The sequence below is a fragment of the Lonchura striata genome, chromosome 7 (assembly GCF_050655825.1).
Source record: "Lonchura striata isolate lonStrDom1 chromosome 7, ASM5065582v1, whole genome shotgun sequence".
In the NCBI taxonomy this organism is placed as follows: Eukaryota; Metazoa; Chordata; class Aves; order Passeriformes; family Estrildidae; genus Lonchura; species Lonchura striata.
In genome coordinates, this window is record NC_140709.1 from 17,268,006 (window position 1) to 17,295,902 (window position 27,897).

The 27,897-nt window shown below is 37.1% G+C and overlaps 1 protein-coding gene across 1 annotated transcript; it reads right to left on the reverse strand.

The window, feature by feature from the left end:
• IFIH1 (interferon induced with helicase C domain 1) lies at window positions 1–27,879 on the reverse strand. The gene is made up of 16 exons (XM_021528560.4): window positions 27,352–27,879; window positions 25,463–25,619; window positions 23,514–23,684; window positions 19,185–19,265; window positions 15,624–15,844; window positions 14,670–14,880; window positions 11,423–11,640; window positions 9,803–9,919; window positions 9,220–9,343; window positions 8,896–9,132; window positions 6,615–6,871; window positions 4,966–5,115; window positions 4,098–4,259; window positions 3,575–3,765; window positions 2,706–2,799; window positions 1–2,602 (listed from the first exon to the last, which is right to left on the reverse strand). Exons 1-16 carry the CDS (start codon window positions 27,799–27,801, stop codon window positions 2,420–2,422), a joined length of 3,024 nt encoding a protein of 1,007 aa, XP_021384235.3. The 5' UTR covers window positions 27,802–27,879; the 3' UTR covers window positions 1–2,419.
• Between the last annotated feature and the right edge of the window lie 18 nt (window positions 27,880–27,897).

Consider the following 27,897-nt stretch of genomic DNA (forward strand, 5'->3'; position numbering starts at 1 on the left):
TTGGGCTAACTACAAAGAATTTATTACAGAGTATCACAAAGAAAAAAACATTTTCCTACCAACACTGGCTATTTCTGACAACCAGAACATCACAAAATTGCAAATGTAGGTTTTTGATCAGGCTAGTTTTCCATTCCAAATATGCAGCTTCTTCTAATGAATGCATACTTAAAGAATGCTTCAAAGGAAATGATTCAATCTCACATGATCTAAAAAGCTTTACAAAATGACTTTATACTGCATACTATGTATTTGTCTACTTCAGAAATCAAATTATTTAGGCATGAGTTTTCATAAGATTCACAATGGCCATGGATTAGAAGAAAAAAATGACCTGTCAGAGAATGACATTTACAAGCTTTGTAGAACTGCTGCTGATGCCTGAATTCTCTGGATTGTTTAGACTAGCACCAGTGAAGAAGCAAACAGCAGCTCTCTCAACAGCTAAGCTCTTCCTAACTTCTGCAACAAAAGGAACCCATTCTCTTAAGAAATAAAAGTGTAAGAAAGGTAGAAAGAGAATAAGTCACTTGGAGAACTGGACAAATTATGGAAAACATACTCAGTTTGGCCAGCAGTTATCTAACCAGTTATGCAACTACTCAAAGGTTACTAAAGTATTTACTCTTCACGTATAAGGAAATGTAGATTTACAGATGTAGGTTGTGCATGACATCAAACCAAAGGAGACACAGCAGTGAACATACAACTCAGGTGGATCCAGTTCTTAAGCAGCCACACACACAGCTAGACAAAACCTCAATGACTTTCTTCTTTCCACATCTGTGAACTAATAAAAGCTGTAAGTGGTAAATACAATCAGGATTTGCCACACTCCCTGATGGATGTTGGGTCCCTAAAGGCAATAAAAGCAGAGCTAAGCAGAAGATAAGCAAGTTAGATTGTTTTTTACAAATTCACACTTCCTGGATGGGCAATATGGGTGTGTTTTACAACCCCATTCAGAGAAAATAACTTGACTGGAAATTTGTTACCCTACACACCAGCAGGATTAATATGAGGTTCATTATGCATTATGCTGAAGTGAGATTGTGCAAACACTCTTTAAGCTTTGGTGACAATGTGGCAGAGTCACGCTAGGAACTGGGAGTATAACAACAGCACCCAGGTGAACTACAAGAAGCCCAGGTATGCTTGTCACACAGGTCTGTAGCACATGTGCAGAAATTTATCTGCATATACTTTTGTTACTTCAGTAAAGGGAAGTATAAATACTTCAGATTTCAGAAAGTCTACTCAGCATGGAAATGTATTTGATTGAAGACTCAGCAGCAGTCTATGAAATGTAGTATTTTTACCAGTGTTTTACACTTATTTAGAAGTACTGAATAAACTAATTCAGATACTTGAAAATGCTGTGTATTATATTGCATTTATGTACCTGTAACAACTCATTAATAAAGAAATCCAGAGATGATCTAGATGATGAATGATATCTGGATGATTTCCCAATTGGGTATTCTAATAATTAATTCAGTTACTGTTGTAACAACAAATAAACCTTCCTTCCACTCTCCAATATCTTACTTGCAAAGGGTGGGGGGGGATGAGGGGGGGACAAATCTGTTCATGAGATATATATGGAGAATCATTATGCTATTTTTACAGTCAGAATACTATCATACTTTACATTTCTAGGGTGAAGCTATGGTATTATTACCTTCTAAATTCTTCCAGCGGGAGAGAATTAACAGTATCACAGCTGGTAAAAGTTAGTTATAGCAATTTATTGAAAAAAATACAGACCTCATTATGTAGCCAGGCTAACAATCCAAAGTGACACACAGTCACTTTGGCAATGTGCATCTTGGACACTAAAATAATCAATTTCATGTTAAGGGCTTGATTCTTGTAATGTCTTCTAAGGGAAATCTAATTTTAGTCTTGTCAAAGTGTGTGAGCTTTCAGCTATATGAAGGGAGGAATTCAGTCATGAAACACTGACGTAGCAACATGATTCAGAAATAATGGGTAATATCTTCTTTACGTTAGCTCCTCTTTTGAGATACTTTATCTTCAAAATGGTTACAGCATGAAGAAAATAATGACCATGGTGTATCTTAAGGTCTCTTTTCAATGTTCTGGGAAAGACAACAGGTCATCTAACACGCTTTGGACAGTGTTGTCATTCTGTAGTGAAAAGAGACAGAAGTTTGTTCCATAAATACATATGACTACAATGCATTTGCCATCTTTATCCAGGAGTACAAATCAGAGTGCAGATAGCAGCTGTGTGACTTTGTCCTTCTCCTTTCTTGTTTCGCTTTTTGTCTTCAAGACAGTTGCCTTATGTCCAGGAGCTTTCACAGTGCTCATGACGCAGCATTCTCTATGGAACACAGGAACTTCTGATCAACAAAGAGAATTTGAAAAGGGCTTTTATTTTCATTCCAAGTCCTTAATCTTCATCACTTGAAGGACAATGAGCTGCATAATCAAAACTAGGAAACCTAATGGGCAGGTCTCCCCATTTCTTAAAAATACCATTTGTTGTTTTCTTGTCTGCAAACACAACCACAAAATTTCTAATCTTTAGACAAGGCAGGTCAAGACCTCGGTGAACCATCATATTTCCCCAAGCCTGCAAGCAGAAGGATATCACATTTCAGATAAAATAAGACAAGACCACTATACAGAAACAAGTACAGACAAGAAGAAGAGTATGAAAATAAGATGTTCCTCACTTGTCCACAGTCTTTGCATATAATTTCCCCATTTGTCTGGTAATCAGCATGCTTATCTTGCAGTGTTTTGTTTTCTCTTATATGATAAAGATTTCTGAAAAACAGACAGCACCCATCAGAATCCATTGGTCATTCCATGTTACATACAGACATATATAAACAGTGAGTAAGACTGCTGAAATCAGATATGAAACCTAATAAGTTATAGACTCTCTGACTGTTTGTGAAAATGCAAGGTCATGCTTCATGCTCCTAAGTAATAATGAAATACACATGTACTCCATGTCCCTCTTCATTGCATTTCAGGAGCTGCATCTGCCCTCACACATCTTAAAGTGGGAGCAGCAGGCTCTTGTTCTAACAACAGGCAGAACTATCTTGTTTTTTTCAGGTGCCATGGAACTGTCAACAAAATAATACCTGAAAATAAAAGGTTTTCTTTTTATTCCCTGTAGTTCAAGTTTAACCCTTAACAGAATCATTTGGTTCTGACTATGCAGACCTGCAGAGTATGTGTACATTCTTGAATCATTTATTTAGGGACTACTTGATCCTGAAAGTTACTATTAGCCTGTGCAGAAAGGAATTCATACCATACTACATAGTAAGTGACCTAGTTTATAGTATCACAGAAGTGGCTTTTCTTTCTTTTGGAGTCTTAAACTCAATTCACTTTGAAATCAGGAATAAGAACAAACATTTTGTTCAAGCTCCTTAACTGTAAACTCCATAGAGCCTAGGACCCAACAATATTGGAACAATCTATTTTTTTCTCACAGGGCCTAGAGGGTTACAGGCCCTGTTACAGCCTCGATGAAAAGAAAATCTGTTTCTGCCTGAAAGAGATAAAGTAGTTCATAAACACTTACTGGAAATCTTTTTTCACACTAACATGATGCATGTCTTCAATAACTTGTATGTCTTCTCCAGAACATATCGACTTGGAGCAATTTTTGCATAAGAATTTTATTAGTGAAGGATTTTTCTTGTATGTCTTGCGCTGATCTCTCATCACCTTCATTTGTTTTTCCACTACACTTTGCAACTGGAAACTCTGAATCTAGAAATAGATCAGTAAGAGCACTCAAACATTCTGCTGGAATGACAGTTAGAGTTTTCTTTCTCAGTTATTTTACTGAGTTCACTGTCAACATGACTTCTAGACAATTTTCCCTTGCTTGTGTGTTTTCTCCTTACCAACAGAAAACCAGACCTTTCAAAAGGACAAAAAAACAAATGATAAAACAAATATTGGCAAAATAATTCAAAGCCATATGTAGTAACTAATATTATTTTAAGTTATTCTCCACTAAGCAGATTTCAAATAGAAAGTATTTCATACAATATAAATCAGTTTTCTTTAAAGGGAAAATGCAGAATTGCAGTAAATACCTTATTTAAATACTCTTCCTGTGGCATCTTCTGGACACGCTGAATAGCCTTATACATCATTTTCTCACGAAAAATATTAACACTTTCACGTTCAACAGCCCCTGAGCCACTTGAAGCAACAAGAGCATAGGTGCTTTCATCAGCCCGAGCTCTACCACGAGCCTATAATTTGCAAGGAACACAAAAATAAACATCAAAATACTCCCTATTACATCACACAACAATTTTTCCTAGTTTTATAATGGAAGACATGCACTATTCCATATACACTATCCCCAGAGTGCAGCCTTTTCCATTTAACTCAGACAGATGAAGAATCAGTAGATAACACATACTATTTCTTCAGTATCATCCATGATACCTGTGAGAACTGTTCAGGAGATTCATGATTTGCATGTTTTGCAATGCCAAAACTGTATATTTTGTTGCCAAAATATAAGCATGCATTTAAATATTAAATATATAAATACTTATGTTTACAAGTTAAATGAGAGCATGTATTAAACTGATATTCTGATATGTAATAATCTCTCTTTAGCTGATGATGGTGTGATGTCCATACACTGGTGGTACAAATGCCTCCTGTACCAACTGGTCTGATGATCATATTCAGGTATCTCTTCTATTAAAAGAGCTTAATGTTTTGTAGAACTTTGAACAGATGCTACACCATTACAGAGAGGCAAAGTTTATATCGCATACGGACTGAGGATGAAATTGGAAATTAACCTTGCTGCAAGAACATTTTCTCTTTTAGCATTCAAGTATTTAAAAAATATTTCTAAATGTCAGGTATATGATTCACCATTTCTCCACTGCAAAAAGAAAAGCATTATTAAAATAAGTTACATATGCAGAAAACTCATACCTGCACCATGGCAATTTCATTGGTGACGAGGCCATAGCGAATAACAATGTTACACTCCTTGATGTCCAGGCCTTCCTCAGCTACAGTAGTAGCAATTAGTAAATTTACATTTCCACATCGAAATTTATCAATTACTTCCCTTTGCTCATTCTGTAAATGAAGGTCATCAAATTAACTTTCAGTATTAGCTTCTGTTACCAGTTTCTTCCAATTAGTGATTTTCAGGAATTACAGTCCCATCATTTCTGAGCTGAGTGCCATACATCAAGTGGCTTTAACAACTGCATTTAAGCATCTTGCAAAAGATGGGAGTTTCTATTGAATATAACAGGAGTTCAGCACTGTATTTTGTGGGAGGAGGGAGCAGAAGACAATCCTTTTATGGTACCTGGGCTTGGAACTTTGTAGCCTATGTCACAGGTACTAGAAGATTTGCTAATATAGTTATTCTATTATTTTGAATTTTTTTAAGTACTTACTCATAGGACGGGATTTCTATCACTTCAGTAATTTCTGATTAAAATACAGACTTCCAGCTCTAGTTCTAAAGCACTTAAAATTCCCCATAATAAATGGAGACCATAACTCTGGTGATCAAAAAGAACAACAGTGATACACTTAAAAAAGAAAAGATCTAAATCACAGACTTCTGAATCAACTGGGTGTTTGTCATCAGCTTGAGCAGAGGAATAGAAACTTGCTATTTGCTATATTCACTTTCAAAATGCAGATGCTATTGTTTTGTTTGTGCAATGTGCCACAGAAATTAAATTTGAAGTTTGATAGAATTCCAGCAACTTTTGGAGAAAATTTTTTGAGAGAACTTTTTTCCGTGAAACTCAGCGCAGCATAAGAAAATGGACTCTGTCCAGCATTAAAACACACCATTTTTGATTAAATTCTGGTATGGGGAGTAAAGACCAGAACAAAAGAGATGTGAAGTACTTTGATTTGAAAATATCTTAAGTGCAAGTATACCAGAGAGATGTGATGTATGAAATCAACATAATGGTACAAGATGGACACAACTAAGTGATCAATTGTAATATTTTTGGTAGTATCAATTTTGGCAAGTTTTCTTTCAATGGTTATGTGTTAGTGTGAAGCATGCATATAGATTGGTGTAATTTGAATTAAGCAGTGATACTACAAAAAGACAGGAATAATCAATGGTTATGTGTTAGTGTGAAGCATGCATATAGATTGGTGTAATTTGAATTAAGCAGTGATACTACAAAAAGACAGGAATAATCTCCCTTGTAGTGTTACTTTTCAATTCAGCAGCTTTCAATTCAGCAGCTAAAATATAATGTATAAACTCATTTAATTGTGTTTTTGCTCTTTCCATTTTGTTTACTTTTGCTTCCCATGACCTGCTACAACTTCGGTTCTTTTTGACTATACACTTCTCTAGGCAACAGATGCTGCCTACTCCTATTGCCATAGAATCAAGAACCAAAAAAGCTTGTTACTTGTGAAAATAAAATTATTCCAACATTATTATTCACATATCTTTATGAAGGTAAGTTGCTGGCAGGTATGAAACCAGAACTCTGGGCTCCGAACTTCATTTCACTGGCCTAATATTAAGACAAGCTGTTTTCCAAAATCATGTACAAGAGGTAATGTTGATATGCATGGTTCTATACCTGAGTCATGGGCTTCATTTCACTCTTATGTCCAGAGCCAATAAGATAATGGGCCTTAATTCCCACTTCTTCAAATTTTGGGTTGTCCTTAATCCACTGGAAAAGAGCAAAGGCACTTAGACGAGTCTTTGTGAATATGATTCCTCGAGGTTCCTCGGTCTTTGTGAACTCCTCCATTAAAGTATTTCTCAACTTCATGAGCTTCTCATTTTCATTTTCTGGTTGTTTAGTCAACTCTTTCAGCTGTTTCTTTTTTGCTTTAAAAAGAAGAGATGTAAATTAAGAAAATGTAACAATGTAAAACAACAGTGCGAAACAAAATAAACCCCAAAACCCACAAAGCAAATAACAACTTTCTATATAATTCTCCCAGCATGGCTAATTCACACTCAGTTTGAAGAGCTGTGGCATATGAATTATTTTTGAAGTGTGTTTATAGTCTCTAAAAACACACTAATCAACCAAAAGAAATCACCATTATCATACACTTTGCCTATATTTCATGGTGAGAATAAGCCAAAGGAAAAAAACTGTCTATACACACAAAGTTGGTATAGAGTCAAATGCACTGTAATAAAGAGCTAAATCACAGCTTTTAATATTTACAAAACTATTTTAAAATCACGGAACGAAAGTCTTACAAGGAGAAACATTAATATGCACAGCCTCAGAGCTGGTAATGTTTTTATAAATTTAGATATAAATTGTCCATTGGACATGAATTAAAGTAGGAATCCTCATTAGAAACATGCAGTACAGTAGACTCTAGCATGGACATGTTGTTATTGATACTGCAGGTCTAAGACATTTCAATGCACTCAGTGAACTGTCAAATGAATGACTCTTTTCAACTGGCTCTATTGACCAGAAGGAGGGAGGATTCCTCATGTGTTTTAAATTTTTTAAAAAACTTCTAATATTTAAAAACCATCAGATGATTATCAAACACCAGAACACTTCAAGGCAGGGACTGGGTTTGTTAGTACACTCTGATGTCATGACCCTGTGCAGACAATTGCAGCGTACCTAATCCAAGGCAATCATAGTCGATGTACCACAAACTGCTACTCCACCTAGACAGTGACTTTATGACTAGTCTTATTAATATTTTAGAATGTAATCAATCATAGAAACACATACAAAAAGTAGATAAATGTAACAAAGTCCCACAGTTTCCCACCTTACTTAAATCTACACTAAGGGCCCCAGGGCATTTATCACCTAAAGATGAATTCTGCTCTTAATGCTTAGAAATTTTAGATTTTTTTCTATTACTCCTAGCACTCTCAGTGGTGAAATCCTAACAAAATGGAATTTATTTTTCATTGACAAGTTCTTTGCACTTCATTTACCTGCAGAAGTAAAAGCAACTAGAAATTATACTAATGACACTGAGTTTCATTTTCAGTTGGTTTAAATTTTTGGTTCTCAGCAACAGCTCACTACTGAAAATCTAAACAAGGGGGAATAGACGTGTATGAAGATTCATTAAAACCATGCTGACATTATCTAACCTAGAGTTTTTGTTGGTTTTTTTTTCATTTCTCAATGATAGTGAGAAAAATTTTTAGCTCATTGGATACATGAAGCTGGGTCACACTGCAGTATAATCTGTTTTCATTTGCACCACCCAAGAGCCATGGGTGATAGAAGCAAACTTGTCTAGCTCTTTCTCATTGCAAAGGCAGTAAAGAAAAAAAAAATGAGTAAAAAAGATTCATGAATGAATTCTAGTTCCAAGACTGATCTGAAAAAAAGCAACTAACTTTGGTCTTTGAAGTTTAATCTTTTCTTTAATTCTCTAACTAAATGTTCTTTTCCTGAAACTAACTCAAAGTCAGCACTCTCTCAGTATATACACAAACAAACTTTGGCAGAAAGGGTTGGTTAAGAACTCATTATTTCATTACTTTTGTATTCCATTTGTTCAACCTTTTGCCCCCCAAGAGTAACTACTGAAATACATATTTTATGTATCTGTTAAGAGTGTCCTCAGGGACACTTCACTGGATAAAAGCAGAAAACAGTTTTTACTTACTGGCAGCAAAAATAAAGGTGCCTTTAGGTGGGAGCTGAAGAACCATTATTACATATTATGATATGATCCCACTATGATGTTGCTTAATGGATTCAAAACTGTGGGAAGTGGGATATCAAAGTACTGTGAAAATAAACAACACAGCAGTCTCTAGGATGCAGTAACTAATGGGCCCATGCAAACCATGTTAGTGCAGAATTACGGATTTCAAATATTAAATATCACAATGTATTTCAAACTCACCATGAAATAAGCCTATTAGAAATTCATCTGTTTCATCCTGTTTTGATACTGCTGGTTTATCATCATCATCATCATCATCACTCCTTACTGTCTTCTTACTTTTCTCCTCTTTATAAAAGTTATTTAGGAGATTGTAGGCATCCACCATTCGGATGGTGTCATTTATCTGGAGAGCATCATTGTATTTCTTCAAGTGCTCTGCACAGACACGTTCCCTGCGTTTTTCTTCTTTTGCAGCTAGAAGGGAACAAAAATACAAAAAAAGTCTTAGTATAGAATGACGCAATGAAATCCAAATCTGGGGTACATTTGCTCTGCAGTTACCTCTTTTCTCTTCTCTGATCACCCACTGTTCATATGTCTGAGTTCCAAACTCAGGCTTTGGATGCAGCTGGCAATAGTTTTGTATTTCTGTCATGATCTCAGTAATTTTCTCTTTAAATGGATCCTAGAAATAATTTGATTAGGCAAAGTAAGCAACCATCTTCGGGTGACAAAAACATTGGCTAGTATCACATTGAATAATTTTTTAAAATTTAAATTAAAGACAAAAGGCTGTTAAGTGTGTTTTGTGATGTGTAAATATACAGTTTAGAATATTACAAAAACTATACTGTGAAGTAGTACTTTTAAAAAAATGAAGTATCATCACTTCAATACAAATTTAAGCTTTAGAAGGCCTTTTGAACAGATAACTCAAAATTCAACTGATATAAGTAAATTTTAGTTCTATTTGACTTTACTGATGCTTTTTGAAATGGGAAAGCAACAACATTCAAATTAGCACTCTAGATCATAAAAAGTCTATAGAAAAAGAGTATTAGACAAAAGTTTTTGATACCATACAAGACATTTTTAAAGGGAAATATAACTTTAATACTGAGGGCATATTTTGAAAAAAACATACCCTTTTTTTGTCATCTGCAATCACAGTCTTCTTAGATGGTTCCTTCACCTGATTCTTTAGCTGGGAGGCATGCTCTTCAACAGTCATAATTCTACATGCATCAAGATTGGCACAGATCTGGGAGAAAACAAAATGTTATTTATTTAATATTGAATGAGTTTTTTCACATGAAAACTGAATTAGTACAACAGAGGTTCTTATTTAGATATTGACGTTTATATAACTTAACTTTCTTTCATAAAAATTGGATAAAGGCAGTATCAGCACATGAAAGCCCAGGTCTTTGAAAAACATTTGAGATAAACTGCACAAGTTACTTTTTAGGCCAGAAATGATTCTTGCACACAGGAAAAAAATTGTAGATCAGGATGCAAACCAAATATTTTGAGAAGGAAAATATATCATCAGTACTTTGGAAGAATAGATTTTGGAGTACAAAATAAATAAAAATAATGGTGAAATAGAAAAAAAGAAAATAAATACCAGGAATTCATCATAAAAGTAAGGGCTGTTATAAGAGTAGAAAAAAAATTGAGATAATCTTTCCTGGAACAGGAAGACACAGAATTTCTGTGCTAAGTGCACAACTGAACTGGACTTTTCTGCTTTTGACCTTTTCCAAGGAGAAAATAGGTGTAAGTCATTAAGTAATAAGGGAAACCATAACATTATTCTGAGCAGAGAAAACAGTCAAGAAAGACTGACAGGTGATCTTTTTAATGTAATCAGTGGTAGTTGTATATTTCAGCTTGCATATTCAGATAACAGATTCAGATACAAATCCCAGAATCCTATCACTAGGAATTCAGAGTTGATGAAAAGGAATTTTCTGCTTTTTCCATTGCCAGCAAGTTTTTGTGTCAAAATTCTTTGCAATTCTTCTACTTCAGTACAGCATAAAACATTCTTGCAGGCTTCACTTATTCAATATCATGTTCTGTTCTAGTCAGGAGATTAGAATAGAATTTACTAGTCAGGACTTTTGACTGCAGTATTGGGCTAAATTAGAGTTTTCTACTACTAATGCAAAACCATTTTATTTCAAGTAAAATATAGTTTCTTTAGGTATAGACTTTAACAGACTACCTTTAGTTAGGTGTTTGTGCAACGCCAATGAGTAACTCTAACTGAAAAAAATAAAATACATTTGTATGCTACTGCATCTCACAAGTGGTTTCTGCTTTGTTTAAGTGTTCAACATTATTTTTCCTTTTTTTGACACAAAAATGCTTATCTTAGTCACTCTAGAAATACAGATATAAAATACATTATGTCTCTAGTATTTAGGAATACACAGTAAATTATAAGCCATCAATGGAGCAGTAAGACTTTCAGTAACCATAAAATTGTACTATATTGTGGATTTTCTGCCTCTGATCTTGAGAAGTTTTTTCAAGTGAGGAATCATTAACTTCCCTTTTCAGTAACCCTACTCCTCCTGCAAAGTAACTTTTATTTGTGTAAGGATTTCCATTATTTTTTAATGGTTATGAGGTGAACTTCCATGTAGACAAGGAAAAAAAATCAGATTGTCCATTTGGAGCCTAAAACTGATTTCAAAAGTTTTACTTGAACAAGACAATATCCTTTTGACGGTTTGTAAGTGTTAGGGCTATTTACTTTCAGAATATGCTCTTCAGCTTTTGAGTAGGATGTTGCACCTCCTACACCAGGTGAGGCTGTAAGTCCCAGAATCTGAGGCTGTGCGATCAGTGGTTTGTTTTCCTTTGCCAGCTTCCTGTTCTTCATCTTTTCTTTTAAGTAACGTCTCATTATATTATTGTAGACACCTTCCTTTTGAGTGTGATGACACTCATCGATGATGATGAGGGAAAAATCTGGGAAAAAAAAAAAGACTCTTAAAGTGAATAATTCTATTTCAAATGCAGAATTTGTGTGACTAAATCTTGTAACAGGTAAGGATGGTGTTGAAAAGAACCCATCAGTTTGTCTGAGGGCTAATGTACTAGGAAATTGAAGTAGTGGAGGAAGGTGTGGATGAATGCTGAATATATGTAATGGACTTTGGAACCTTTGCTGCAGTCCTGATGTGCCAAGTAGTTTTACATGTCATGCAATGGAAAAAAAGACTTTACATTTTTGCAAAAACAATCTGATTATAGAAAGAATTTCAGAGACATATTTCTCATATCTTACCAGTGGTAAGAATATATCATAGTTGAACTCAATACTATCTTTCATATCCACAACTGTGTCTTACAAACTACATATTGTTTGCTTTTGAGAAGATACAGAATATGTTAGAAGCCTTTCAGACATTCTTGAAAGGCTTGTTGTGGTCAAAATATGCTTCCATTTTGTAGCAACACATAGATTTCCTCCCTATTAGTGTCCAGTTAAAAGATTTTTATTACTTTATGGATGTGTTATTGGAAAAAACAAAGATTAGTGGGAGCACAACTGCTCATCTCTCTTTCGTAGTGGAGGAAACTGATGGAAATTCAGACAGGTATGTGCTTTTTGGTCAGGGTATATTCATATGCAAACAATATACTATACATGAAAGAAAAATAAAATTATTTTTTGTTTCAAATTTCTCAAAAGATATAGAAAATATATCTTTAATCTTTCTGCACATGCAGTCAGTGACATTTATTTCAAGGTTTTGAGCTGAAAGATTCAAGAACATTTTTGTTTCTCTAGCAGCAAAACTGGTTCATGAAGCTCCCAGTCCTTCTGTAGCTGGCCAGTAACTAATTTCACATTGTTTCCAACAATTTGAAGTCAGTTTGTGGATATGACTGTAAAGAAGATCACTGAAATGATCAGGGTTAAACTCTTATATTTTTTTATGTGGACAATTTCCACAGTCTTGTTTACACATTGATGTGTAAACATATTGATGTGATCAAATTGTTGCACCACTACAAGTCAGTTTTCAACAACTGGCAGCAGAAGTTGGAAATTAACAGAGAGTTAAATCAGTCTCAGCTGATTTAGAACCTAAAGAAAGACAGAGACTAAACAAGGGAAGTTATATGAAAAAGGCTACATTAAATACTTCTGCTGGGAGTAAGCCAGTGCTCCATGTCACTGAGGAAAACTGATTGCCTTCACAGTTTAGGATGCCAGTTTGGACAGGAGTGATGTAGTTTCAAATTTAAATTATTACTTATTTCCAAGATTTCTACACATTGTAGTATTTTAGAAGCAGTGATGGTAGTTTCTCAGTTACTCTGCGAACATGAACTTGCTCCCTTAGATTTTGACCATCATCTCCATCATGCATATTCTATAATTACTTGTGTAGAAACTAACCTTCCAGAAGGGAGGTGTTTCTTCTACTAAGGAAGGGAAAGAATACACAGCATTTAGAAAGTCCACACAGTGATTTCAGCCCTTGGTAAAGAGAGTAAACCTTTGATAAAATGCAATTAAGAGAGTCCCCTCCATTTCACTGCTGAGGCTGGAATTCCATGTTATGTGTAATGTGGACCTCTGTGGAAACAGATAAAAAAAGTAGGCACAGAAAAAACTTGTAACTCATTTTTCTGGGAAAAAAACTTGTAACTAATTAGGATGATTTATAAAGGCTGAGAGTTAACCAAGTCACAGGCATAGAAATTGAGCTGTCTGTGCCCATGCTTGCTTGGCTTTGGTCCAGCTGAACCTACGAGCACAGGTGTAATAGCACAGAAAAAAACCCTGAGGTGCAGGGCAGCCTAAGTTCTGGAAAAAATGTAGCTCCTTATGAAGGAAACTTCACAAAGTGTGAAACCCATTCAACCCACTTCATTACACAATCTGGTTGGGACTCAGCCCAATTTGAAACAGGCCAGCAGTTCCAGTAGAAATGTTCAGATGCCTCCATACAGCATTCCAAAATTATTCAGCTGTAGGAAAGTTTATTAACTTAGATATAGTGGAGAGGAAATAAGTTTAAGAAAATTGCTGGTACTCTGCCTAGGTTAATAACAAGGCATTCTGAAGAGGGGAATGCAATTCTGAGGTACCCAAGTGGCTCTGCAGGAGTCATTTTGGATCAAGCAGTACCCCAGTCAGCACTAGGCACTGACAGACACAGACCAACCCCTCAGGTTTTTCTGCTGTCTCTGTGACATCCAGACCAATACTTTTATCTCAAGGCTATTATTTTAAATATCACATCTCTCCCCTACATCCTTCACCATCTGAAAAGGAGTTGTTTGCAGGCAAATAGAGGAAGATCACTGCAGCCCAGGCCCAGAGCTGACCTCATGGGCTGTTCTATTTGTACCTCACTGCCAGATAATACAATTTCCTTTTTGATCTCCCAGAGATACCTGCCACTTCAGTATTCTGGGAAAACAATCTCGCCTTCTTTATCTTTTGCTTTCTTCAACTTCCTTTATGGTAGGAAACCATTATATCTGCTGAGCTCAGAGAGACAGTTATAAGCCACCATATCACTAAATATTAGCAAAATTACAAGGGTTTAAAGAATATAACTTTCACAACAGATTAGCTTTTATCTTGTGTTCCACTGTACTTCTCAAACTATCAAGTGCATTTGAGTTTTAATAGTTTTTTTTTCTCATCCTATATGTGGCTTCTATGTGATATGACTCAATGCTCTACCAAGCTTGGAAAGTGGAATCAGTACAACTGCATTTGAACAAAGTTGTTCTTAAGAATTTATTTAGATAAAATAGGAAGCATAGCAAGTATTTAGTACAAATAACCACAGAGTCTAATTTTGGCCTGCATGCTTATTAATCGAGATCTGATTTTGACTACAGCTTGTATTTATAAAATGAGTAAATCGAAAAAGAATCCTATTGAATGTGGCACATTTTTACTCTGCAATTTTCCAGAATAGAGACATACTTTTATACCCTCTGTAAAAATTTCAGAATAAAATACTTGCCTGATAAGTGGACACTTTCTTCATCTTCCTTGGATGCATTTAAAAGTGAGTTCTCAAGGATCTGTGCTGTACTGATGATGACATCATTTCTTCTGACAACTTCAGGAAATGAGATTTTCAGCTGAGAATCACCACTTAAACCAATAACCTGATACCAACGTTTCAGGAATGGACTAAACTCTGTTTTTAAATGCTGTTCTACCAGCGGAACCTGAACAAAAGTTTTCAAATAATTTAAAACATATTAAACACAAGTTTAAAAATACATGCCTGTTTGCCACAAATGTTGTTAGATGAACAAAATAAAATTAAGCAGCAAAAATCCCCAAACCAATTTCTCCCCTGAAACCTCTCCTGTGAAATCTTTTTGTCCCAAGAATTTTGGCTTAACTGAGCCTTTGATAGAAAGAACAAACCATGCATGCTCCGGCCATTTAACTGAATTTATAAACTGCTTTCATATTTATCTTATAAGAGGATATGAATACTGTTTATAATTTCAATAAAATTCTTTAATGTATTTCTATATTTTAATATTAAAATAGAAGATTAATTTATATGTGCTAAATTTAACTGCAAAAATTACAGCAATTATCAGAAAATCTGACAAAACATTCCTTAACTACTGTGAGACTCATTAGGTGGCCTTCATTAAAAAATTGAAACACAGAATGTGAAAAATATTTTTATTTTTCAAAATTCATTACAAAATTAAATTGTACTTTTCCCAATAATATGGTTATTACAACACATCTAAATTTGCACTTTCGCTGTAGTACATAATTTGAGCTTTCACAAGGTTGATGGTGCAATGGAGATTATAGTCTAGATCTGTCTTTAAACACAATACACCTGGAGAAGTTGAGAATTGTGTTTATATTAATTTTACAATGTCTTTATTAACAATGCATGATGTTTGAAAAATAGTATTCTCTAAAAAATGGACCAACTTACCTTATTAACAAGTACTATGACTTTTCCAGGCTCTGATGCTCTTTTCTTCTTATCCAAGTGATCTTTGGTAATGTAAACTGCCACTCTGGTTTTACCACTGCCTGTAGGGAGACATATTATAATATTCTCCCCATTCAGTGCTGGCTTTGCCACTTCCATCTGGTAATCTCTCAGGGTCAGATCTGGCTCAGGTGAGGCTCTCCTCTCCACTTCATCTTCATCTAAGGGTACAACGAAATACAAGTTTCAAACAGGAGGCACAGAACATGTATCAGAATGTCAAAAGGAAAAATATTAATTTACTATCAGAAGCATCTTCTGAATAGAAACAGCACACTGGTATAGACAATGTTGCTCTGAGGACCTGTGCAACTCTGGATCAGAACTGCTTCCATTCAGTCACCACTCAGGGCAGGTGGAACTGCCACAGAACAGTTTCACTCATCTATGTTGAAATGACTGCTATTAGGTATAAATTCAAATAATAAAGTTCAGTAGCACTGGGACCAACAAAGGCTGTGTTTGGAGCTGCAGTATTTATAACCTAGCCAAGCTTCTGTGATGTTCTCCTTCACCGACACTGAAATTTATTTGGTTACAAAGGAGTTACCTTTTTAAATACTTCCCAGAGAATGAAAAATGGAGCCATAGAAAGAAAAAATATATGGAATACTTAAAAATGGTCGAGGGAGTTATAAAATATAAAGACCAAATAGATAAGAAAATTCAATTGCCCATACAAGATGGAGCTAACTGCAGAATGTATCACACCTACTCATGGTAGATTACATTGCTTCTTAGCCTGACACATACATAATGCAATTGGATGTTCATTAGAAAGTCACATACATCTGCCACCTAAGGCCAAAGCCTTCAATCTCTTATTGAAAGTGTAGTGGTAGAGTTTAGATCTATGGCTCACAAAAGAAACAATGTTCTAACCGTAAAAGTGAAAGAAAAATGCCGTTGAATTATTTTGAGCAGTAAGAAATGCATATCAAGTCTCAGAGTTTACATATATTTAGGGAGTCAGAGCTAATGTATATACATCTTACTATCAGAAGGATTTATTTCAATTGAGTTTTCATGGGGTGTTTTCCCTACAAATAAGTTTAGATCACTCTTCAAGTATTAACTGCCCTCCTTGAAGAAAATGCACAAATTCATTGTACTAGATTAAAAATGAGGGGAGAAAAACCCTAGTTTTGTTTCCTGATGATACCATTCAATGCAGAATCATGAGGATTTTATTATCACTGATACATTACACACAAAGTAAGTATATTTTTCTAGTATTCCTGATTCCATTAAATAAAATTAAACTAACAAAAAGTAATGAAGCTTGATAAAACACTGCTGATGGAAACATCTGAATGCCATTCTAAAGTGTTTTTTGCTTGTTTTGCCTTTTAGTGTGAGTGCAGTGCTACCTGGACACAGGGACATTTGCACCAGAGAGTACTTGCTGTTACTTAATCTGACTTCTACTACTCTCTTTTGAGGAAGAACATTGTTTGCTTTCTGGTTGGCTAAATTCAATAGCTCAATCATATTGAAACTAGCACTTTATCACCCATCTGTTTGGTTAAATTTCAGTTCCTTAACATCCTCAATTAACAGACCAGGCCTGAAAAATATTTAACTTAGCTCTCTCCTAGCTTCTTCAGCCCTTGTTTAGATAAAGGCTAATACAGGAATCTTTTCACAGATTAAAGCATTAAATACTTAAAGATTTTTCATCATGCACATTATAACATTTGGGAAGTTGTCTACATTCAATTGCTGCTCTGGGCTAAAAGAAACATGATAATGATTCTGTTGTCCTACCTATAACAATTTTAAAATGTGAAATGAACCTTGCACATAAAAATGCAGCTGAATCCGCATGATTCTTTGCATTAAAATCCACATCATGTCACTGTGTAGCAACACCATTCAAACAGCCTTACTGCAAAATTTCAAATTATAAAATCCATTAATAGCGCATTTGCATCTTCTTGCATTCCTTTTCTCATTATTGCTCTCACTGAATTTACCATACATGACTAAAAAGCATGGACTAAAAACTTTTAAACTAGTTGTTTTTAAAAGCCACATGTATACAGAACATATAGGAAATAAACACTGTGAAAAAAATCTGTTCTCCATTCTTCACAAAACTGCAGTGTTTGGGTTTTTTTTTCCTGGATTACTGGACACAGCAAATGCCCAGTTAGCTCAACTGGACAGACAATTGGAGAGACACTTGAGGAATCTTAAAGGATGAGGCCATACATACATACGTGCTGCCAAATGTCATGAGCCTGGCTCATGAGCAATCGATACAGTCTGCCAGCCTGTCCACAGAGCAGGGAAGTTCCCATGCCCACACATTTCATGTGACAGAGTGAGTCAAAAAATACAATGTGACTGATAAGTGTCCTCAGTTGCTAAAGAAATGCAAAGTAAATTCTTTGGATTTAGCAACACACAGACTATAATTTTAGCTGTAGTGTAGCAATTTAGATCTGAGCTATCCTGAATTACAAAATATGTGGATTTTAATACTTTAAAAGCCTAAAACTATTTTAAAACTATTTATAATAAATACTTGGCAGGCATAGGATATATAATACTTAAAGTGATCTTAATGATGTAATAGTAGGTTTATTAGGCCCTGTTGGCTTGAAAGGTGTTCAGATATTTTCTAGCCCTTGTACAAGACATAGTCCCAGCATAAATGTTATAAAGGCTAGATTCCAAAAAGTAGTTCTTGAATTCTATATAGGTAAACAGGCTGATCACCATGGTGGATAACTCCCAATTTGTTTTGCCTGAGGTTTGAAGAAAAAAAGACAAAAAGAGTACTGGGACACTTCTACAATAGCAGTGTATAGTTTGGGTCAGACTTCATACATAGCAAGATAATACCTGTCTGCTAAGTATCATTTAGATACAGTCCAATATCTAGTTTTAAACTGTATTTAGAACATGCTTACATGTGAGATTCACAAAGATCTTCGGATACCAATCCCCCATTGCTTAGGTTGCTTTTACAAATAAGGTTGCTAAAGTCCTTGGGTCCAAAGTGGACTTTCATTATTGTTCTGCAAATACTCAGAAGATGCTTCTGCTCTTTCACAGCCTCTAAAACATTCTTATTCCCTCTCACCCTATGTGGGGGCCAGGCACAATCTAGCTCCTCTCTGAGAGTAAAAGAAACACGTCTGTGTGGCAGAATTATGAATATCTGTCCAGGTGACTGCACTGGATGACTTCTAGTCCCTTCAGCCTGTGTGATTTCATCATTCTGCCTCGCTGACCAGTTTGTACAATGATGATGTCTAGAGCCCTGTTCAGATGATTTCAGTAAATCGACTGTTTTGGGGCTAGGACTTAGGTCCAGACAATTAAAAATGGAATCTGTTTTCCAACAAAGAGTAAGTCAGGCATCTAAATACAGTGAACTAGAGTTTACAGTGAAAGAAAGCCCTCCACTGAGTTTTGTTTTAACCCACTCACAGAGTACTTCCCCTAGACCTTACTTTGCAATTACTAAATAATAACAGAAGAGAAATGTACCTGAATCACTGGTTGTACAGCTCTGTTCCAGATTTTCATTCGAGTTACTGACACTTCCATCTCCTGTGGAGACATCTGACTCTAAATGAAAAACACAAAGAAAAGTAGCATAATAGAATAGCTATACAAATATTAATGGAAAATATGTATTGTTTGCTCTCCCCCGAAGTTGTTAAAGTAGGTTAGATGAATGTCAGGTTGGGATGGCTGAGATCTAATGTTCCCTAGTTTTGATAGAGATTAAAAAAATTAAAAACATTATTCATTTTCTTATGAAAGAAAATATGGAGTGGAAGATTAATAAAGCATGGCAGAGGTAAGGCACTAGGGGTCATGATTTATTGCCTAAAATCAGGGGTTGCAGACATCATCACCTGCAAAATCCCCTTTAGTCCTATTTTACTGTATCTTTCCAGAAAGGTGAAAAGCAAAAAAAAAAAAAAAATTGCTGGCAAACTGAACATTCCCTTTCACTCGCTGCAAGCCATGAGAGCTACATCTGTAGCAGAACAAAAACAAAACCAGAACTGTGTTTTTTAGTATTTTTATGTTTATTTTTTTAAGTTTCTTGGTATAACATGAAAAGTGCAAACCATAGTTCCCGAGTAAATAGAAGCAGTGATGAGCTACAGAATCGCGTGGAGCAGGAGCAGGAGCAGGAGCAGGAGCAGAGCAGGAGCGGAGCAGGAGCAGGAGCGGAGCAGGAGCAGGAGCAGGAGCAGGAGCAGGAGCAGGAGCAGGAGCAGGAGCGGGAGCAGAGCAGGAGCAGGAGCAGGGAAGGAGCAGGAGCAGGAGCAGGAGCAGGAGCGGAGCAGGAGCAGGAGCAGGAGCAGAGCAGGAGCAGGAGCAGAGCAGGAGCAGGAGCAGGAGCAGGAGCGGGAGCAGAGCAGGAGCAGGAGCAGGAGCCGGAGCGGAGCCGGAGCGGAGCCGGAGCCGGAGCGGAGCCGGAGCCGGAGCGGAACCGGAGCCGGAGCGGCGGCCGCGGCGCCGCGGGCGCAGCCGCTCGGCCGCGCTGCGCGGATCGCCGCGCTCCGCTCGCCCTCTGCCGGGCCCCGCTCGCCTCACACGCGCTCATCTGGGGCCGCCGGCACCGTTGGTGAAGCTGCACTTGCCAAACTCACTCCTTTGAGAGACATACCCAGTTCTTCCGGGAAAATCTGCTGCAAACAGCATCACTCTGAGCTATCATCCTTCCGACAGCACTCTGCAACTGAGCCTACAGTGTGCAGACGGAATCAGTCGGAATAATAGTGTTGACCCATGAGCTTGAATTTCCATCAGGTTCTTTCCAGTGAATATCCTATTATTATATAGGATATCCTGCGTCCTAATATACATATTTTTTGCAACTTATTGTCCCCAGAAAAGTATTCATAAAGCAAAATAGTTTCTGTGAATGAGAATTTAGCACTGAATGGAAGTTACAGTGTCCTTGAACGGAATGCCTAAAATATACACTATAAAGCCTTAGTGAGTGAAGTGGGAATTGAACCTGGTCTGCATTCAGTAAACTTATGAAGCTATCTTAGCTACCACTAGGAGTCAGGTTTTAGTAGTTTTTCTAACAAATGAATGCAATCAACAGAAAGGCACAAAAAAGAAGAAAACCTCACCAGTTACAAGCCATGTTCAAAGACCTGTAACAGACTAATTAGTAGCATTAATAGGAACTCCCATCTATGAAGATAACACTGCTATCTCTTGCTTTTACTTTGCAGGAATCCACATAAAATAGGAAAGAGAGGACAAAATTAAAATTCTGTGTGTGTATTCCATATGGTCTCCCATCTAAACTGACCTTCTGAAAATCATGAAAATATGAATCCATAAAGTGTTTTGTACACAATAATCTTAATTACAATGTGCAGCATGCATTATACAACGATCTCTCAAACAGAAAACTTCAGTGGTGATGTGAAATGCAAAATACTCATCTTCCAAATGAAAGGTGAACAGAACAACATTCTCCTTTTTCAACAGTGGCAACTTACTTGAATTATTTTAAAAGAAAACAAATTTAAAAAAAACCAAATCAGTAAGCATATCCAAAATAATGAAGATAAAAGAGTTATTATTCTAACAGCTATTTTTACCACTTTTGATAATAGAGTCACTTTTCCCTTAGAGTCCTGCTTGCACATTGTAATTCGGAATTTCACAGGAAGACTTCACAGGAAGATACTCAGTCACTTTACACTGAGCACTAAATAAGAGAGAAACAATAGAATGGAATGCAATGAAAAGCAAGCCTTGAAAAAGCTGCTATTATTTAAATTGTTGCTTATATAGGTAACTGCAACAACTTAATCCAAGTGTTGACCTCCTCGACCTCAAGAATTTACTTGCTTTTGTGTAATTTTGTGTATGTGAAGTTTCTTATCTGTGTTTTTGCATGCTCAATTTTTCTTCAGTTATCTCTTAGGCTAAGTGTTCTATTTCTACTTGTTTTTATGGCCTTACTGCTCTCATACCTTCTGACTGTCTCTGTTTCATCTGCCTAAATAAAAGTGTCAGAGGAAGCTCCAGATACAGGGCAAATGGCAGTAATTTCAAATTACTTGAAAAGCTTCTTCCTGAAATATGTCCTTCTCAAGACATAAAGGAATCTGGGAGTGTACTGCAAAACTGACAACACTTGACAGCATCAAATTACAAACTAGGTGGGTTCCCAGCTCACTTGGAAGTAGAATCTGGGTTCCATTTCTATTTTAATCTGCCTGGTGTAAAATTATAGTTTTATGAAATCACAAGAAAGGATGGAAATAGGAAATAAAAGAAGACTGGAGTGCTGCTACATCTGAATGTACAAGTGCATTGATGTCAAAGGTTACTGCACTTGAGGATGGCTGAAAGTGAGGCAGCTCCTCTGCAGAAATCTCCAAGCAGCACTGCCTCCTGGCAGCCCTTGTTACCCTGCATCTACACTGTTACTTTGGTTCATCTCACAACTGCATGGTTACAGTGAATCCATCAATCGTCCCCACTTACACTACTTTGGTTCATAGCACAGAGCTGGTGTAGATCAGAAATGAACTGTCTGCTGAAACCAAATAGGATTTGTTCTAACTACTTGCAGACACACACTCCACACGACTGAAATCAGTCTGAACCAAACTGATGGAATAGATGTACTCTGTACCCCCTTAGCCATTTCACTGAACAGATATTCTCAACTGCCCAAACTGCTAACACCCACTCTATTAATTTCAGTTCTATGCTGAGACAATAGCTTTTTAGCTACAATTACCTAAAAAGTGAATAACTTTTTAACTTAACAAGTTAATAACTGATAGATCTAATTTTCTTAATCCTCAACACAACAAGAGGCAAGTAGGAGATCTGGCTAACAGCAATGAAAACCTACCCTTAGTAGGCTCTATACGAGCCTTAGCTTTATCCAGAAAGAATAATCCAGTCTGATCTATTTTGAATTATCATTAAATATTAGGCACCTCTTCTTTATACTGCAAAATTATGTTCTAACCCAGGAAAATCAAGCTGATAATTTTGCTGTAGTTAATAATTCACTACTTGCTACAAAGCAGTGATATCCTGTTAATATCATGTGAAATAAGAAATAGGCTACTACTGTTGCACAATGAAAGGCTTCAGTTTTTCAGAGCCATTTAAAAAATATATTCATGTTTGATAAAAAGAGAGCAGTCTTAGCTGTCTTACTCCTTTGGTTGAGTAAGCCCACTAGTATAATTTCAGGCAGGATTTACCTTAGCTATAACTATTGTTTGAGCTCCATATGAATTTGGAACACACACAGTTCCTGAATCATGCAATGCATGTTTGAAAGACTGGTTCACAGCTGTGTTTGGGCATTGCTGCTGGTAATTGCTGCTGCTCATTATCAACTCCCAAGGCATGTTTTTAAGAGTGGATCTGTATGAACAACAGGCCACAACCATTCCTAAACATTTTTACTAAAAATGTACTTCTGAGTATGTATGTAACATGAGAAAGGCTGAATACCTGTAAATAAAAAACCTTAAAATGAACAGAAAAATTAATTGTTGGACAACACTGAGGGACTTTTCAAAACAAAAACATGCTTTTCAATATAGCATTTCCAGCCTTCTAGACAGAAGTACTTAATACAGCTGCAGTTTTAGTGGTATAAAAACATTCCTCTTATCTTAAACTTAGTCAACACTGTACAGAGCTGTCAATGTTAACCCAATGTTGTCATTGGATAGTATAAGCCTACTATGTGTGAAACAAAATACTAACCTAATAACGTTAATATTTTTATCAAAAGTATTAAATATAATTCAAAAATACTAATCTATACCAGATCAAAATACCAGTTAGTGGACAAACCTGACACCACAGAATTCTTTTCTATGGATGTTTCCAACAGACTGCTCTCACTGCAGAAACTATCATCCACATTTTCTTCCTGTTTCAAATTCTCCTCTATGACGTTTCCTGGTTGGCTTGTAACTTCTGTTTCTTCATTTGTAGTCTGCTCCATCCCATTTTGTTTACTCTCTGTTCCCAGAAAAGATAGAGAAATTCAAAGGCAGTTCTATAAAACATTTCATTTCTTTTAGTGTGGAGCACAGAAAACACAGAATTAACCTGTATTTATCAGGCACATAACAGTATATAACATATGGTCTTGGTCTTGACTCAAATGTTGTAGTTTGGAATTTTGATCTTTATGTAAATATTTACTAAGAATTTACTAATCTACAATTAGAAACTAAACTTAAAGAGGTTAATATATTTATTTTTATTAAGTTCTTGATTTCTGTGTGTAGGTGTTTACTAATAACAACATATTTTACTGTAACAAATCACAGGGGGTCAAGCTGCAATGACAAAATGTAGCATCACAGTGCCCAATGAAGCTGTTTCCTCTCTATGACATGCTCCTGCAACCACACACTTCACATATCTACACACATACAGGACTGTGTACATGGAAAATTACTTATCCTCTGTTAAGAGCAACACCATTCGTGATTGATACATTAGTCTGTACAGTTTGTTTTGGGGTCTACATCACCCAAGACTACAAAGAAATTGTGGAATAAATGCATTAATTCAGTAGTCCATCAAACAACTGAATTAATCCTCAGTTTCACCCTATATAATCTGCACTATACTGAAAATTCAGAAATGCAAAATGTGAAAAGAATTGAAAATAAAAATACGAAAACAGTATTAATAATTTGTATATTTGTTACTTTGTTTACCTTACTGATGGCAAAGTAGTGAAGACAAGAATTTAAGCCTCACACAGCTGCAACACAGAATGAAAATTAGGATCACAATAGCTGCTGAGCTATTCCCAGCACCCGAGTTGCACTCAAAATGATCTTCTGAGGCTCTGACTTGGTTGGTCTTGTCCTGCAGACTGCAACACTCAACCATCTTTTACTGCATCCTCAAATATCACAGCTGCCTGTCTGTGTCTGGCAGAACCATCCGATTCCTGTCCAAAGCTGAAAGAGACACCTTCATGTCCCTCTTATCTCAATCTTAATGCTCTGACCCATATGCAGCAACTAAAAGCACAGAGACAGCTCTGGTGAGCTCCGCAAGTGAGCAGGCTGAAGCTGCTAAATGGGAAATCTGTTAAAGTAATTTAGTCTCTAAAATTTTAGAAAACATATGGGGACTAAAAATAAGGGATAAATTATTTGGGACTGCTTTCTTTTTTATATTTAAGAATACAGGGGAGCACTGGGATAACTTTACAGTATTGTAAACATTATATATGAATGAAAAGGAGTAGCCACTCTACTAGTTTATTGCATTATTTTTAGTAAATCTTATAATGTTTTGAGACTTATAAATGTCTTAAAGTATGCAAAGTACTTTAAAATTCCAAAAATATTTGTAAACAGTTCTGTATAGGAAACACTTGTATTGAAGAAGAAATTCAGGTAAAGTCTGTTTTGTTTGTTCAAATTAATTTTCAGAGTATGTTTTATGAATGATTATAAAAATCACACCGAAAACCAGTGTGTTTTAAAAGCAAGATTCAGTTTAATTGCAACTAAATCACACTGTTATAATTCTCATATTGCTTAATAATGATTTTTAGTATTTAAAAATCTATCAAGCTATTACATAACTTGATTTTGAAATCCCTGGACAATCAAAAGCATTAGTCCCAGTGTCACAAGAAAACAATATGGCGGGAATCCTGCATTGCTTCTTAAGTAACAGAACAAAAAAAAAAACCAAAAAAAACAACAACAACAAAAAAAAAGAGATTAAAAATCCACACATGAGTACCAGTGAAATAAGATGATTACCTCCTGTATTTCCACTTAAATCATCTGCAAGGTCTTCATGCTGGGTTTCACGAAGAGCAATCAAAAAAGAAGAAAACCAATCTTTCTTCTGGACTATTCTGCTCAGTAACTCCCTTGCACCATCTCTGTTCCCACGATTGTCAGTAACAGTCTGGATCTGGCAAAAATAAAAAACCAGAAACAACCCTCAGACTTCAGAAATGGCCTGAGTATAGGTGCATTTCCCTGTCATTATTCAAGCATACTGAAAAATAAAGATATAAAGTGGACCTGCCACTCATCAGAAGAGAGGTATTGCAATTTTGTCCAACTTCATGTTCATCACATATGATTTTGGGTAGGATATATAAAACCTATTAGATCTGGAATTTAATTGGAGAGAGACTGGTAGTACTAGACAATGGTTAAAATAGTAACCGCTATATAATAATTCTTAGTATTGTGGAATAACAATTGGTGTTCAGCCTGGTTCAGGGAATGGGAAACCTTGATTAAGGAGAAATGGTGTCACACAGTTTACCAAAGTTCAGACTTAATCTATAACATGACCTCATACATAAAAAAGAACATTTCCCTTCTTTAACTCTGGCTTCATCATCTCAACTCCCACTTAAAAATACAATAGCTGAGCCTCTAGAAAGTGGCTACTGTCCTTAAAGAAGCTACGACAGCGTCCCAAGGCTGTCACAAGCAGAACTTGACATGTGATCACATGAGGAACAAAACCCCAAGAGCAAAGCAGCTTGAGCCGGGTGTTCAGTCTCAAGGGCCATTTTCTCAAAGCTCAAGAATCACCCATGCCGAGATGCAAGGAAATAGGCAGGCATAGTAGTGGGAACACCTGACTGGTACGTGACTAAAAGGAAGTGTGTGGAAAGTGGGAGACATTAGGAACGCCTAAACTCCACTGGGAGTTTAAACTGGCAGGATTGTGAAAGGTATCAAATGGTCTGATGGAAATACCAGCAAAAAAACAGCAGCAAAAAGGTGACCCAGGGGAACATGAGGACCTCTTACCAGGGAATGGAGTCAGTTGCTTCCTAAAAGGCCTCTGCATCTGCCTGTTGTGTTACCATGCTTGGCTCCCTTCTAATTAGGGTGCATCTGATCATTGCTGCCACCTGATGGTGACAACACAAAATTATGTATCTGACAGTCATTTAACTGAAATGGAGCATAAAAACTACCTCAAAAGCAGATGCAAAGGCTCAGAGTGCAAATGTGATTTAGTTACACCCTTATTTTACCAGTTTTCCCCTTATTGCCATGGCAATTTTTATTTAAATTTGTTCTAACACTGTTTCAGGATATCATTTTTTTTTGAGTTTCAAATAGGTTTCACATTCCAGGCAAGCCATTCTTAGCCAAGTGGAATAAACACTGGGCAGCATTCTCATCAAAGGTTAACACTTCCTTGATCTTGTCCAACTGGTATTTCCGCTCATGTCACTGTCTAGTGTGATAGTCCTTAGTGAACCTATAGAAAAAAAGGGGGATGGAAAATCTTGCTTTATTTTAACTCAGCATTATTTAGGACTTTACGGACCATCTCTACTTCCTGGTATGGTTCAAGGGCCAGAACACAAGATCTTCTGAGCCTAAGGTCTGTGGCAAAATGATAAGTAAAGTCTGACATATTTCTTCCACTTAGATACTGCCTTGGCCCAATCCTCTGTTCCTGGCATTTTCTTTGCCAGGCTCTTAGCTGGCATCCCACCTGTTGGCCCATTGTCAACAGTCTTCATCGGCTTACCTGGACCCATTACCTATTTTCCCTCAAGTCTGTGAACTCCCCTTTTGTTTTTGCGTTTACTATGCCATTTGTAGTTGTGGCTTCCTACCTGCCCCACAGCCCCAGTGCCTGTGGCACTGCCTGCGCCCAGACTCACCCGATCCACGTCCTCGTCCTGGAAGATTCCCATCTGCAAGCACTTCTCGGCCACCTGCACGGCGCGCATCCTGTCCACCAGCGTGCCGTGCAGCAGCTGCACCAGGTGCACGCAGAGGTCGTGCTCGGCCTCCTCCGCCGGCGAGGGCAGCTGGCTCAGGCTGGGGTTGGCGTAGCAGGCGGCCAGGCCGCAGCCGCCGCGCTCCAGCGCCAGCAGGAACTCGCGGATCCAGCCGCGGCCGCGGGGGCCGCGCTCCACGGCCCGCAGCAGCTCCTCCGCGCCCGCCGCCGCGCCGCGCTGCAGCGCGGCCGCACGCACCCTGTCCCTGTCCTCCGCGCTCAGCGCGGGGAGCTGGTCCAGCACGGGCTGCGCCTGGATGATCTGCCTCAGCCGCGGCCTGAAGCAGGAGATCATGTACAGGAACCGCTCGTCCCGGGTGCCCTCTGCCATGGCGGCGCCCGGCACTCGGCGCTCCGCTGGTGGCGGCCGCGGCCCCGCAGCGAGCCCTGCGCTGGCCCGGCCCGGCCCGCCCTGCCCAGCACCGGC